General features: G+C 39.0%; 1 protein-coding gene across 1 annotated transcript; it reads left to right on the forward strand.

Moving 5' to 3' along the window:
- Positions 1-5,216: 5,216 nt before the first annotated feature.
- On the forward strand, positions 5,217-14,299 carry LOC110834661 (uncharacterized). The gene is made up of 10 exons (XM_087343882.1): positions 5,217-5,276; positions 5,826-5,972; positions 6,063-6,189; positions 6,761-6,913; positions 7,834-7,969; positions 8,867-8,994; positions 9,646-9,771; positions 10,634-10,798; positions 12,396-12,617; positions 14,117-14,299. Exons 1-10 carry the CDS (start codon positions 5,232-5,234, stop codon positions 14,239-14,241), a joined length of 1,374 nt encoding a protein of 457 aa, XP_087200008.1. The 5' UTR covers positions 5,217-5,231; the 3' UTR covers positions 14,242-14,299.
- Positions 14,300-15,630: the final 1,331 nt, after the last annotated feature.

A 15,630-nucleotide genomic window follows, 5' to 3' on the forward strand; every position in this document is an offset into this window, starting at 1 on the left:
TTTAAAATATTAAATGATGTTCTTTATCGAAATATTCGATTTACATTAGACCATCATTTTTCATGTTTCACGACATGTTTCAGTTCCTAAAAGAACCATCCCCAGGTGTATATAATTATATAAAACTTCAAAACGATATTTTAAATATTTTAGATTTTAATTATTGTAATATTTTAATATTTAATAACAATTTATTGTCATTAGACGGACAAGATTTAATATATACTTATTATATCACAATATGACGCAACTTTACCATCTTATCCCACTTAATAAAAGTGCTAATGGAAAGAAAGTGATAATTCTTACAGAAAAATAGTCCATAAAATTTAAAACAGTAATGGTAAAAGTTTAAGAGACTTCTGTACATACGATAACTTTTAAATAACAAATATTTTCTCTCGATAATACTCTTCCTTGAGTCAAATATTAACAGCACCGTTCTCTCAAAGACCCTCAAAAAATTAGTGTACAAAATAACTTCTTGCTTTGGCATTTCTAATAAAATTCAAGACCGGAAGTATACAACCGACAGACCGCAAAACATCGGATATCAAATACATCGCGCCGAGCTTCGCCGCTGTTTACCGGAGTCAATCGAGTTTAAATTTGTTGTGGTCCAGCTGATCTTTAACCTACGCCCCCTACGCTATTAATTGTGGCCACACACGCGGCCAGGTTCCTACCCGGAATTTCAAAACTTTCCCAGTCGTTTTCGAAAGTAATCGTAACGTGTCCTCTTTTCATTATAAATTCTCGAACTTTGAAGCAGGAAATTCGAGACGCTAGTTTAACGAACAAAAGTAACATTAGCAAGTTTCAGAAACATTCGGCACGTTCACCCGTGAATGCCTAAATCTGGCAACAGCAAGTCTTAAAATATATATCAGAGAAATGTTCCTATAAAACTCTTGTGTGCAGAACTGGGCTGGTTGCTGGTTTCTTCAGGTCTGGAAGAGGAAAACTTTCTGATATTTCATTGACATCTGACGAAGGATTGCACATAGGATATTACATTTGAGTTTATATGGATTATACACCTGAAGATGGTTCATTTAGAACCGAAACATGTAGTGTAAAAGATGATGCTCTAATATAAATCGAACATTTCGATAGAGAGCATCATTTTAATATATTTTAAATATTTAAATGTTAATTATAGTAATATTTTAATATTTAATAATAATATTTTATTGTGATTAGACTGATAAAATTGAACAAGTACATATTCAACACAATATGACGCAACATTATCATCTCAAGGATAAAATAGTCATTTAAGAGTCCGACGCCAATTTTTGTGCAGATATAAACTGAATCAATTCTTTTCTGTCACTCCCATTCAGTGTCGCGGTCATTTCCCCACCCTTCAAGGCATGACGCTAAACAAGCACCAGGAACAACTCTGTTTTCTTTACTATACCTGCCGTGAATCGAGTGATGAACATCCTGCTTCGTATTCTGAAAGTACGGGTTCAAATCTCGGCCCTTAGAACAGCTATTCTGGCTAACATCTTACGTGTCTTTCCTCAGTCGCTTCATGAAAATGCCGTGTCCACATTTTCTATGTGCTTTTTAATTTGTAACTGAACAATTATGGCGTCATTAAATGATACATAATTATTATTATTATTATTATTATTATATTAAATAAACCGGAAATAAAATATTATTCTATCGAGCGAGCATAAGAAGTGGGAATAAGACTTTTAAATCTTTGCCGCTAGGTTTCGCCATCTGATGACCATTCTACACAACGGCGTGTGTGTTTGTCTGTAACAGTTACAAGATGGCGAAAGCATCAGCATCTATTTCTAATACAAATCGGTTCTCACAAGGATACATACAAGCGGAAATCCTCTTGTTCTCCCCAAAAATAATGATCAAAAACAATGAAGCATCACGCGTTCAGGTTTGTAAGGAGCTTCAGAGTCGAGAACTGGAGACCTCGGCTCAAGATTACTTTTATCTTGCGTTGCCTTCCGAAGCAACATACTGAATAAATAAGAAGTCGTTTCAGATGTCCTTTATGCCTCCATCATCAGGGCGATGAGTGACTCATCGTGAAGACTCACCGCCCTGATGATGGAGGCAACAAGGACCTCTGAAACGTTGGTAAACTTCTACCAGACAACATGCTACCACAATCTAGAAGACTGCCATCTTCAAGTGGCCTTGCGACAGTCGCCATGCCGGTGATGTCATCTGACGTTCGAACGATATCGTAAATTATCAACGTATTTAAATATCATCCTCCAAGTACGCTTCGATAACGACAAATTAAGTTTACATATTCCACACTTAATGACCATTGACAGTACTTTCACGGTGTTTCTTACGGAATTCATATGTTTAAGCCTGCACGTGTTTAAACTGCGTCCGAAAATACACAGATTTTTTTACAGGAGACGAAACAAATACAAACCGCTTTCCACATTTCACTCGAATTACAAATGTTTGGTAAACGAGTTAACTGAGCAGTAAGGCATTTCTCCGGCACGAGGCGTGGAGGCAAACTTCAATTACTTAACCTCGACACAAGGCAACTTCGTGAAGCATTAACAGTCGACATTCATTCCAGATAAGTGATCAATCAGAAATTTCGGTCGGTTTATATGGCCGACGTATTCGTAAATTTCCAGTCTTTACAAGTACCAGACTAACTCAAAATTCACAACGGTCGCTTCCTTCCAAATCCTCAACTGCTTACGATAATCAGCATGTTACGTAGAAGGCTAGCCGATCAGTTAGTTAGGACTATACACTAAATAACAGGTTTGTTAGTCCGTTTTAAGGTTGTAGTTGCTTAGTCAAGCAGCCAGCTGTATTGCTGCCTTTAAGCAACTCTACCAAACTACATGATGTAACATACGTGACGACAACCATCTACATAAGCGTAGCAGTGAGAACCTGAGATCTCACCAAGTCGGCTAATTGCCCACATTCGGTTGGTTAGTCACCTAATGGACGCACAATACAATTGTTTGGGCTGGACAGAGTCGGTTAACTCAGAAAAGAGACTCCCGACAGCATCACTTGAGGACACAATGGGCCTGAGTTATGTCTTCATAAACATTCCGTGTCAGAAAGTCTGCGTTTCCTTTTACTTTCATTCGAGAGAAATGGCAGTGTTCAGCTCCACGGTCAGGAACAAAAGCATTTCAAATCTACTTTACTTTCACTGAGAACAAGACACTTCTGTGAGCTCAAAAACCACAGAAACATGAAAAGGTGTAATAAATGAGGCGAGATTTCAAGTTCTCACGGCGGGGAATATGAAGATGGCTGTCATCTGTGTTATTGTTCCATGTAGTCTGATAGAATTTTACCGACGTTTCAGAGTTGTTTGCCCTGACGACGTAAGCAGTGAGCACCTCTGAATGTCGGCGGATTCGACCAATTGCAGTGACTTTGAAATATTTCTCCTACAACCCCATAACCATGACTCTAGGACACTCATTCCTACTGTCCAATGAACGTGAAAGGAGACTATACGGGGATAAATACAGACAGAGCGTGCAGCAGACTACCAACAGTCACCTAGAACAGAGATTTTCGGAATGTCTTTCAGTTGCCGATATGTTTTGTCATCCAACAAATAATTAACAGTCGGGCCATATGAGATCTCAGGTCTGGTAAAAATTAAGCTTCTGGTCTAATATGAGGTTACCGACGTTTTTGTAGGAACGTATGGCTTTCATCTTAGGGGCAAAAAGTTTATAACTTCCTCCTAACCGACAGAAACCACCTACAAGACCACAAGTCCTCCACTATGAAGATAGGGGCGAAATGTTCCTCCGAAACACTAGTAACCGAGCACATGACGTCATAACTCAGAGGACCACATTCTGGTTCGACCATACACAAGTTTTACTATGAAGATAATTGTATCTACCGTAAAGTTTTCCCTGTGCCTACGGAAGGTAGCTCAGAAGTCGCTCGTTTTTCTCACAGGAAATCCTGATACCAATCAGACAGGAGGCTGAATGGGTCCTAGAACCAATCAGGACACAGCAGGGCCTATTTGTAAAGAGAAACTACCAGTGTTTCCACCGACAATCGAACCACGGCCTTACAACTCTAGAGTGAACACAAAATAATTACCACTTTATTAATTGACAAGCATCACCCAAAGAAATAACACGCAGTGTGAATCAGCGTCGACAAGGATATTGCAGGGCTATTATCCTTGATCTAGAGTCGATCCGAGGGCTGTGGAATGCGAGTCAGAAGACCTTGCTGTATAACAGAAAAGTCGAGAAAGTGCCTGGAGCCGCTGGAACAAATTGCTGAAACCATGACGATTCTACGCGTTACTGCAGAACTGTTATGAATAAAGAGAGAGAGAGAGAGATGTTCAGAAGCTATCACTGGCGCTGTATGGCCAGTTGCTTTTATGCTGTTTTATGGAATCTTAAAACTTTTATCCAAGACATTTATTTCTCAGGTTACGTCTACTGTTTCGCGAGATGTGCACGAAAATATATACAGAATCCCAAGTAATATGAATCTTAAAATGAATTAAAGGGAATAAAATCTCATAAATATATGGTAACTCTCGTACCGTAAATCAAGTTTCGTCCAAATTTGTCACAAGACTAAAAAAAGGAAATTAACTGGAGAATGGGTAAATCACATATGACAGATTCACACTATCCACGACTCAACTAAAACTTTCGTGTGAATAATTAAGAAGAATGAAATAGGCAGAAAATTTATCTAGCGGTCAGAACCCTGGTCTTGTAATCCTGGGGTCTCGGGTTCGATTCCCGGCGGTGCCCGAATTTATAACTTGTGTTGGGCAAGGCCGTGGTCTAGGCAACACGGAGTTTTCCTCCGTGGCATCCCAACAAGTACTCCATTCACACACAGAAGAAGGCAATGGCAAACCACTTCTGGATCATCTGCTAAGAACGTATATGAACAGGTCCCAGTCCGAGAAAAGGATGGAAGGATCCTGTTCATATGGACCTGTCGTCAGACAGAACACTAAATAAATAAATAAAAATGAAAATATGTTAATACGCCCTTCTGACACGTGGATACATTTTAATGAATTTCTTTTACAACGCAGAGAAAGAAAGAAAGAACGAAAGGTCGTGTGTAGTGGGGGGTTGTATTGTTTCTCGCAGAGAATGAGAGTGTCAACGCAGAACAATGTTTCCGTGCGACACGGTCCTGAGGCCAAGCGGTGCGGACACTTGATAAAAGGACGCTCCACGCCACGTCACATGTCACACTGTACTGTGTGGATCTACGACTGTTTTGCTAACAAGGTAAGGGACTACACGGTGGGTTAGTGAGCAGTGTACAACATTTCTATTAAAAGAAACGTGTGATGAGTACTTAGGTTTTCTAATACACATAACATTGCATACCAGAAATTTCAACATTCCATTAATGACAATCATCATTCCGAAAAACGTAGGAATTTCAAAATTAAAAACGAATTATAAGGTTTCGAAAATAACCTAATAAAATATAGGGCATTGCGTATAACTCTAGTCTAAAAAAAGAATTGACAAAGAAGGAAACAACATATAAATTTTTACGTACAACTTCGGTTTTCGGGGATAAACTGGGTTGATGAGAATTATCCAACGGGTAATCAAACACTACAGTTGACAACTTCAAGAGAAATGTAGCAATCGAAACTACTCATTCCCGAAAACCGAAGTTATACATCGAACGACAGCGTAGACCTAAGATGGCTGTCTTCTGGGTTAAAACCATCTTCGAGAGAACCTCAAAACCCAGTAAAATTGACATAGTCTTTACTGGAGGGTTCGACTGCATTCGAAATTCTTTTCGATTTCCTGAAACAGATGGCGGCAGTGCGGGGATTCGGAACAGTTCTGCTGCTATGTGTGGTCGTGGCAGAGGTCGCCATGCTGGCGACTGAGGTGTACGACGGGACGGCCACGAGGACACGTGGACAGGGACGGGCACCCAACGGAAGACGAAGACAGCAGGTGAGTTTAAACACCCCACTCCACATTAAGGGTTAAGATCTCATAAATGTTCACGAGTTTAATCCTAAACGAATTCGATTCGTTCTGCAGGTCTTAAAGGAGCAGAACAGAGCCGTGTCTTTGGTCCAGACAGCTCGAAGGAGACGGCCAGGTGTAGGACTCAAGCCTGAACTGAACGAGACGCTCGGACCCACAACAGTTGAGCGCGACGGGAGATGTGAGTAACCAGGAGAGCTCCTAGGGGTCAAAGATCACGTATCTAGACCTTTGTCTGGACATTCAACACATAACACAGTCTACATGAACTACTTATCTGTTAATTTTGTTTTTAAGAGACAAATTTATCGAAATTTATCAACAATTAAGTACCTGATAACAGTTATTGAAATGGTCAAATAGCTTAGTCACAGAATCCCAAGTTTGGATATGTTCAAATGACCTTGACCTTGAAGCTTTAAGGATATTTTTTTTTTTGTAAATTTAAAAAAAACTAAAATAATTGGAACCCTATCCACAGTCACCCTTTCCTTGGCCCATCTCTTCCTTGATCTTATCGCCCTAACAATACGATAACCTTTTCTCCACCAATAAAGATCTTTGATGGTTGAGAAATGACAGATATTTATTTCACTAAAAATTATAATTTCCAACCTCTAAGTCAGATACCTCGTGCACGGAATGAAAAGTGTTAATTTTCCATACAAATTAAAGTTTTTTGCATTTTGTAATTAATCACCTGATGCACCCCCATCGTTTAACACTGAATCGCGGTGTCTAATTGTTTCCAGTCCTCTCGCTTTTCACCATCGTGCAGTTCCAAAACCAAGGCTGCGCTGCATCTTCTGGTGACAACGGCACCTGCGTTACTTCGGCAGAGTGTTCTGACCGTGGAGGCGTGGCCAGTGGACCATGCGCTAACGGCTATGGTGTTTGCTGTGTCTGTAAGTTATCCCAGTTCAATGTCCACAGGCGATCACCAACGTCAGTTTGAAGTCCAATGTTTCAGAGACGTAGAAGATTTTTTAACTTTTAGATACCGTATAAATTTCAAGTTTATTTAGTGTTAAAATTTTTTCCAAACTCACTCTCCATGATTCTGTTCTAAATTCTCATCTGGGGAGGGAATGCGAGTTATATCTAAGTCCTACAATGTAAGTAGGAAATATTACTTGCCCGTCTTCATTATACCGAGTGTCACTAAACAATATTATTCAGAAAAGACACCATATTGCACGTTTACTGCTGATAAACTCTGTCCATGAGACTGCATTTATTTTTTTTATTATTTAGTGTTCTGTATGACGACAGGTCCATATGAACAGGATCCTTCCATCCTTTTCTCGGACTGGGACCTGTTCATATACGTTCTTGGCAGATGATCCAGAAGTGGTTTGCCATTGCCTTCTTCTGTGTGTGAATGGAGTAATTGTTGGGATGCCACGGAGGAAAACTCCGTGTTGCCTAGACCACGGCCTTGCCCAACACAAGTTATAAATTCGGGCACCGCCGGGAATCGAACCCGAGACCCCAAGATTACAAGGCCAGCTTTCTAACCGCTAGACCACCGTGGCGGTATAAGACTGCATACACATACAAAATTTATCCTTGCATCTCACCGAGTATCAGTTTATTATACGTACGTGATGAGTCATATGTGGTAACACACGTGAGTCTGATCTCAGGCTGTCTAAACGAACGACGACGTAATTCCAGTGAAAAATTTTGCACAGAGATACAGACCCTCCCAGATGACCCCTTTTGTAAATAAATTGTCATAACTGTTAAGAGGGGTGAAATTTTTAAATTTGTTTCGCTGTCAGTTACGTATACCATCTAACGTCTGTTTGTGTACTATGCACAGTTTTAGCCACATGTGGTCAGAATACCAAGGAGAACTGCACGTACTTCGTAAACCAAGGTTACCCGGGGCCCTATGATGGTACGGGATCCTGTCAACTTACTATCAACAAGGCACATCCTGACATCTGTCAGTTCAGGTACGTTGAAAACTGACAGTGAGTCTTTAATGTAAATACACATGAATGGGTGAGTTCTACACCAAAACAATGAACAAACTAATATGAAGATAAGTCCGGAAGAGTCGACTTTCTTCATTACGGACGCCATTTTCTTTCCAAAATTTCTGACCCAGCTCCTTTGCTGCTATCTACGCATACTGAAACATAATTTTCATATCCAGTGCTCAAAATGCCTATTTTGATGTTATCGCTACAGAAAATTTTGCTGGTAGAAGTACCTGGCCTCTGTGCTGTTACCCATTTGGGTACCCATAAAAGAGATGTATGGTTACCTGTGTATCCTCTGAAATGTTCTTAAATGCCTACAATAATACATGCCATAGCTCAGGCAGAAAGTCAACGTTTTCTCGCCAGAGGCCCAGAATTCAATTGGCGATGGACAAAGTGGCACTGGGACAGTTATTCAGTCGTACCCTGTCAATATCATTTAACCACTGCTCCATATTTACACATGCCATCATCTGGAGGATGGGTAAAGCGACCATCAGAGGTCAACTTCCACTGAATCATAGTCTCAATCACACCAACAGTCCAGATTGGCTCTGGGGGGTCTACCCAGCATCCTACCCAATGGGTAACAGGGGTCCTTTGCCCAGAAGTAAAGACTGGCTCAGGCATTATGTAGACCACCCGCCCCATCTACTGTCAAGATAAAGAATGAGTAGTAGCAATAACTCTTCTCCTCCAAGAACTTCCACGTTATGTACCAAGACAGCGATTCTTTAAATCACAACAATATCGACTCCCAAACTGCCTACAATAACATAAAAGCCCACAATCCACATGTAACAGGACAATTATCTTTATCATATTCACCGCTTGTAGTTGCCAGAATATTCTCTTTCCTGATTTCAGGTTGGACTTTGATCAATTCAATATCGCAGGCCCAGAGCCAATTGATCACATGTGCAACAGTGATCAGTTTATTGTAGCCGGTGGTAATCCTGCCCCGGCCATATGCGGAATTAATACTGGAAACCACAGTGAGTACACGCTGTCTCTCGCAGACCCGCGGAAGAGGGCAGTACCAGTAAGCAGTAATTTTCAATACTTAACAGTTAAACAACTGTATAATATACTAATGCATTAGAATCTTCAAAATCCTGTGTGACTTGGGTAAAATTTTTGACCAATAACTAACTCCCTAAAACAGATTCCCTCTTGAGAAGCCAACCATTGCTCAGATCATTGATAAATTTCCTAACTATGCAACCTGAAGCATCACTACCATTCTCCCAAGTATCACCGCACATTCTGCACTAGAATATTTCAGCCCACATATTGACGTTCGATATCTAAGTTTTTTCTTAACTTCTGTTTTCATATCAATTTCTCATCTTAGTCTATGTCTTTAAAAATTTCATCATTCCTACCGCTCTTCCAACCACAATACCGTATGACACTGAATATGTTTCAAGCAAATAAAATTAATTATGATACGTTATCTCCAAATTATTTGAAGGAATGGTAATCAAGTTCAATATCCATAAAACCGTTCAATATAAATTTCAAAGAATATTCCAATTAAATATCAAAGATCTACGTTACATACACCCAGAATATCTAACACTGTAGCCATATCGTGACTTCCGTTGCCATAACAGACGACCACTGAAGGTACCCTGTGATTTCAGTGTACATAGATGCAGGAGTGGGAAACACCAATCCTGTGACACTCAACTTTGTAACCAGTGGACCATCTTTCCCACGAAACTGGAAGGTCAAAATCTGCCAGATTCCATGCAACACCATCTACAGAGGTACGCAGCATTTTTAGTTTGGTTTTCTTACAGTGGTACGTGATAAAAACCATCATGTCTTGGCGTCTCTGTTGACATGTCTTCCCAGATATTAATAATTACACTATAATTTATTAAATAAGTTGAGATGTTTACAGTGAATAATGAATTATGTGTTTATCTGCATTTTATGTTATTCTCAGCATGCCAACCCATCAGCATTTCATTGTCCAATTATAAACTTACATTACCTAATAACACAAAATCTGTAGACATAAATGTGTGATCAATAAAAGAAGGCTGTATGCATTCAATGCTTAAATTCGTCCTTTACAACAACTGTCAGTAGGTCTTTACAACGCGGAAACCACGCCAGAGAACCGAGACTTTAATGAAGGGGTCAACTCTGTGGAAACCGAGCATGAATGACAGAAAATCCACCTTTAACTGCTGCACTGCATAAAATTTGCATGGATTTTAATATTCTTAGTGCAAAAATAAAATGTTCTCTTTCAATAAAATATTCATGCAAATCAGATGTCACTCATAAAACATTCAAAAGAACTTGTCAAAAATATTTACACAGCTGTAATAGATATATTACACCATAAAAACCACCATAACATCACTACTATTACTCCCATACTACCATAAATACTATGTCATTACTACGTTCTATGACAACTTTCCCCGATTAATCTGTTTTACAATATTCTCAGATCTCCCTGTAGGCATTCTCAGCAGACACAATTGAGAGATCCACCACATGGCACAAAACATATTTTAGTACACGATCCCTAAATGCTTACACTACTTTTTGACAAAGTAGATTAAATTATTTTTATTCCTGAAAAATAAAAAAGTAATCAAATTGTTCTTCCAGCTGAAGAGGGATGTCTCCAGTACTTTACTGGTGTGTCTGGACAGATAAAGTCCTACAACTACGACCCAGGGGCAGGCCTTCAGTTATCTAAGCAAGATTACAGCATCTGTATCCGCATGGAGAGGAACTTCTGCGGAATTCAGTACACAGCCTGTCCTGACACAGGTACAATAAAAGCCAAATTTCTGTTGTATACGAGGCAGGGTGGGCCTCGGAACCATCTTGAGAATGACAGCGAGGGAGAGATTCCCTGTCACCATGAACAGAGCCTAGTCACTTTACAGATTAAGCCTCGAGAGCCCGCACATACAACTTTGCCTTTAAACAATAACACCGCTGTATAAACCTAAGATCTCACTTGTCTTTTCTTATGTTATAACATAACAAATATCTCAAAGCACAAGTGATATTACAAATTACAGGTTACTAGATCAACCCATTTTTAAATATGTATCATAAATGATTAATAATAACTGAAATATTAAATTCTCGTACCTTAATTCTTCCAAGCACGTGACACACGTTTTGCAGAAGTGGTCTTCCATGGCCTTTCTGTAACAAAGAACAAAATAAATACTATCAAGATGACAGAATTCATTTTAATTTTTGTTTGATTTGACCTTAATAGATTATTATGGTTGTCCTCAGGCTCTCTAGACAAAGTTTCAGGAGAGTACAGCAACTCTCTATGAATTTCTCTGATCCATTCCATTTAGTCAGATAACCTGAAGTGAACAGACAACTTTGGAATCCTCGGCACAGATAACAGAACAATAATAAAACTGATCTTAAGGAAATAATGTGTAAGGGTATGGATTGGATTCAACTGGCTCAATACAGTGTCCAGCGGCAGGCCGTTATGAAGATATTGGTGAAAGGCAATTAGAATATGAGTTTCCCAAGAAGAAATCTGCTTTAAAGTATTGGATAGTTATAAGTCTACACTTAATATATGTCAAGGCCACAAACAAAGCTCAGAAATGTTTGTAGCTGAATATTATTACTAGGTTTGTAGTTCGGGGACTGCATTTTAGCAGTTGACATACATTCAGATTGTTTAAAATTCCCTGTTGCTAGAGAATCCAAAAGTTCATCAATATATTCACCAGACTTTTCTCGGTTTGTTAAATCCAGACGACAAATTTGCAACCTGTTTCCTTAAGAGGGACTTTAGCATTGTGCCCAACCCACAAGCAGGTCTCCCAAGCGTTCATTCCTCACGAGTGTCGTCGACCAAAACTTTGTGTGTATTTCTCATATCCGCCACTTATCACCCTAACGATACTAGGTTAAAATAATATTTGCAAAAGAACAATTATCCAATAACTACTGGAATTACTACTGAAATTAAACTAGGAATGATTTTTTTTCCTACGATCATTCCTTCAATCCTGTCCTCCTTTCTTGTATCCTGTTTGAACCTTTATCTCTGCCCCTTCTTTCTCCTGTATTCTTTCCCCATCCTTTTTAACTCAAGATAATAATTTAAAATATCAACTATATATTACATTGCTTCATTGTGTTTGCTATCCATATTAGAAGTATTTCAACAAGCTGCCTAATGGAAGCAGCATATGAACGATGGAATCTACAGCCATTACTAAGAACTTATAGCCCTCTGTGAGAATAACCAAACATAAAAATACTTATTCTTTAAAAAATAATATCAGTTTTGGTTATCATTTTAAGGTTAGAGTGTCCCAGAAACAGATGTTTTATTCTTACTCCATTATGCAAGTAATAAATAACTGATTAATTTCAGTGAACAACAGGACGCATGCGTTCACTCTCTCTGGCAACACTCAAGGTCAAACTGCAGTATCCTCAAGTACAGGTACGATCGGCCCTAACTCCTGTAACACAGACTGGCTCATTATCCCATGTGCTACAAATGTTGGCAGAACTGGATTACCGGCATGCATAGATCGCATCTGCGGGGGAACTTTCAACACAGAAATCTCGACAACACCGGCAACAGTAATCAGTAAGTACGCAAACGTAGCTAGTAAACTCATAACCTTATCCTGTTGAGGCCTGGAGCTGAATCACAAATCAGATTAATCCTTGTCCCTTGAATTCTGAGTTACAAAATTTCTCAATTTTGTAATTTTTTTTAACATACATACATACATCTTTATTACATTCCATGGATCCATAAGTTAGTCAGATGACAATAGGATGTGGAGAAAGTCATAATAATACATGTTATACAATTACAAGTCATATAAATGTCACAGAAATTCATCAACAGAGTAAAAGGAGTGTGTAATTAAGTATCTTTTCAATGCTGGTTTAAATTGTGCCTTTTTATTTACAAGACGTGTGAGATTTGATGGTAGACTGTTGAAAATTTTGATTCCTGCATAATATGCACTCTTCTGAAAGCATGAGAGGTTGGCAATTGGTCTATGAAGCTGATTTTTATTCCTTGTGTTGACACTGTGTACAGCAGAATTGGTTTGAAAGAGTTCTTGGTTATTTACAATAAAGTTCATTAATGAGAACACGTACTCACGTTGAAGAAGTAAGATTTCTGATCTCTTAAACAGACTTCTACATGAATTCCTAGGTTTTACGCCAGCCAATAATCTAACAGTTTTCTTTTGTGAAGTCAATATCTTTTTGCTGTTTGATGAATTACCCCCAAAATTATTCCATACTTCATTAAAGAGTGAAAAAAGGCAAAATGTACTGATCTGAGTGTGTCAGTGTTGCTAACATGCAACAGAGATCTAACTGCGTAACATGCTCCGCTTAACTTAGGTATCAGTTTATCAATATGATTAGTCCAATTCAGGTGGTTATCAATTTGCAAACCCAGGAACTTTGTATTTACTGACTCCATTATAACCAATACTTAAAGCAAGCTGTGGTGAGTTATTTATTATAAATTTTATTATATTTGTTTTATCAAGATTTAGGGCCAGCTTGTTAGCAGCAAACCATTTACTCATATGAGACAGAACTATGTTTGATGTTGAACAGAAATCATCAACCTAATATGACAACAAATTCCTTTTATCTGATGCATATTCTGCGCATGGAACTAATTCAATAGAGCAATCTTTCTTGAGAACCTAGTAGTCGCTCATCCAATAAAGAATAATCCTGCGATTTGGGGAAATTGTAGATCCGCTAACAAGATCCGTATCCAGCCCATATCCTGTTTCTTAAAGATAAATTTTAATATCATTCTCCCATCTATGTTTGGGTCTTCAAAATGGTCTCTTATCTTCAGATATTGAAACTAAAATGTTATATGCATGTTTATTATATATAAGACAAGTAAACGTCTTGACTTGCTCAGACACTATCAGCTTCTCAAGAAGGGCTCTACTCTACAAGACTTAGTTTTTATATTAAGCTGGTTAGTAGTAATCTTCTTAATTCTATTCTGGAAATATTTCATTCCACTTTTACCTATATTTAGAAACTTTGCCTTTTGCAATCCATGTTATGTTAATTTTCAAAAACTTTCAACAGGCACAGTAAAACCATTCAGGCTGACTGTCCACACAAACAATGTTGAAGCTCCAAATGACGTGGGCAACAGAGGATTTTGCCTGAACTACGTGCAGCAACCCTGCACAAATAATCTCGATGTATAAAGGTACAAATTGTATCAATGTTTTGTTTTGTTAATAAATAAATTATCTTTTAATTACCCACACTTCAATAACACTACGACCCTCTACGTTAATTCAACGGTATCAGCTTTACCTTCGGCTAATTTTGTATAATTTTGACGCAAGCGCAACGATGCTAGGTCCTGACACTCTCCATCCAGGTTCATTCTAGTCATTTTCGTTAATTAAACCGCAATAATAATTATTCACAACTGATGTATATATTACTGCAAAATTCATATAATACATGCAGTGGAAACAGAAAATATAACAATGGCAATTCAGACACAGACACAATTATTACAGTCACAAACTTAAATGTAATAAACTAAAACAACACACGCACACGCGTAAGTATAATCAGCCGGAAGTTGCTTGCAAAACGGAAACAACATATAAAGAATTAAAAACACCGCCCTAAGTTTACGTAGCTACTACAGGCTTCTATAGAAGTACGCGCCTTCCCATGAAACAAACGCTGCACGGTACTAGAGAGAACCACCTGATATAGAAGCTTCCTTATCGCATGATTATCAGCTTAGATCGATCAAACAACATTGACATACTCTGACATCTGTGGGTCAGTTATAAAACCGTCTAGTAGCCCTGTAAAACTTCTTTGTCTCATTGACGAGATAAATTTTGTATTTTAAAAGCGCTCTTCGCGGTCTGAGGCGTGGGCCTTGTGCCGCTTGGTTGCTGGGACCGTGGGTTCGAATCCCACTAAATCTATAAGTAACGTACTGTTAAGTTAATTATTAAGGAAGATTGTCACTGGACATGTAGAATACTGTAACTTAGCGGCCTCCACTGTAAGGCGGTAAATTTTGATGAGAAGTATGCAATGGCAACTTTGAATTTTGGAACCACTTCAGAATTTGCTTAAAGAAGACAAAAATCAAGAAATCCTGTGTCGAGATGGCCAGTACTTATTTCCATTATCCTTGTTTCTCCTCGTAAAGTTCACCCACCTCTCACATGTCCGGTGTTCCACCTGCCGGACCCCGAGGGTCCCTTAGAAGGCCACTTTCTCGAACCTCTATCTCTCTCCAAAGTCCTTACCCTTCCTGCTGATAGTGTCGGTAAGCTCTTCGAGAAGATCCCACTCACTGCATGCCCGATCAGCTGCCAGCAACCACGTCCGGAAGCTGCAGATCTTGAAATCCAAGTGTCTGCGCATTGCGACTAGAGCGCTTTCGTACGTTGGTAACAAGCAAAATCACGAAGATTTTGTGATTTCATTCTTCGCCGACCACATCAGAGCACTGACTGAGAGCTCCGACTCAAAGTTAGCTGATGCAGGAACTCCTTAGTTCGGTAACTTGGAAGGCACTTGTGCCTACCCTGACTTGACTGAGGTCACTAAGGGGC

This window comes from Zootermopsis nevadensis, unplaced genomic scaffold, assembly GCF_977971745.1.
Source record: "Zootermopsis nevadensis isolate Lab colony 2312 unplaced genomic scaffold, Znev_1.0 Znev_ptg000007l, whole genome shotgun sequence".
Taxonomy (NCBI): Eukaryota; Metazoa; Arthropoda; class Insecta; order Blattodea; family Termopsidae; genus Zootermopsis; species Zootermopsis nevadensis.

What these genes read in the sequence shown, in the direction of transcription:
- LOC110834661 (XM_087343882.1), top strand. Translation starts at nt 5,232, where the DNA reads ATGTCACACTGTACTGTGTGGATCTACGACTGTTTTGCTAACAAG. An exon ending in AGTTGAGCGCGACGGGAGAT is followed by an intron (nt 6,190 to 6,760) that starts GTGAGTAACCAG and finishes AATTGTTTCCAG; the next exon opens with TCCTCTCGCTTTTCACCATC. An exon ending in ATGCAACACCATCTACAGAG is followed by an intron (nt 9,772 to 10,633) that starts GTACGCAGCATT and finishes TTGTTCTTCCAG; the next exon opens with CTGAAGAGGGATGTCTCCAG.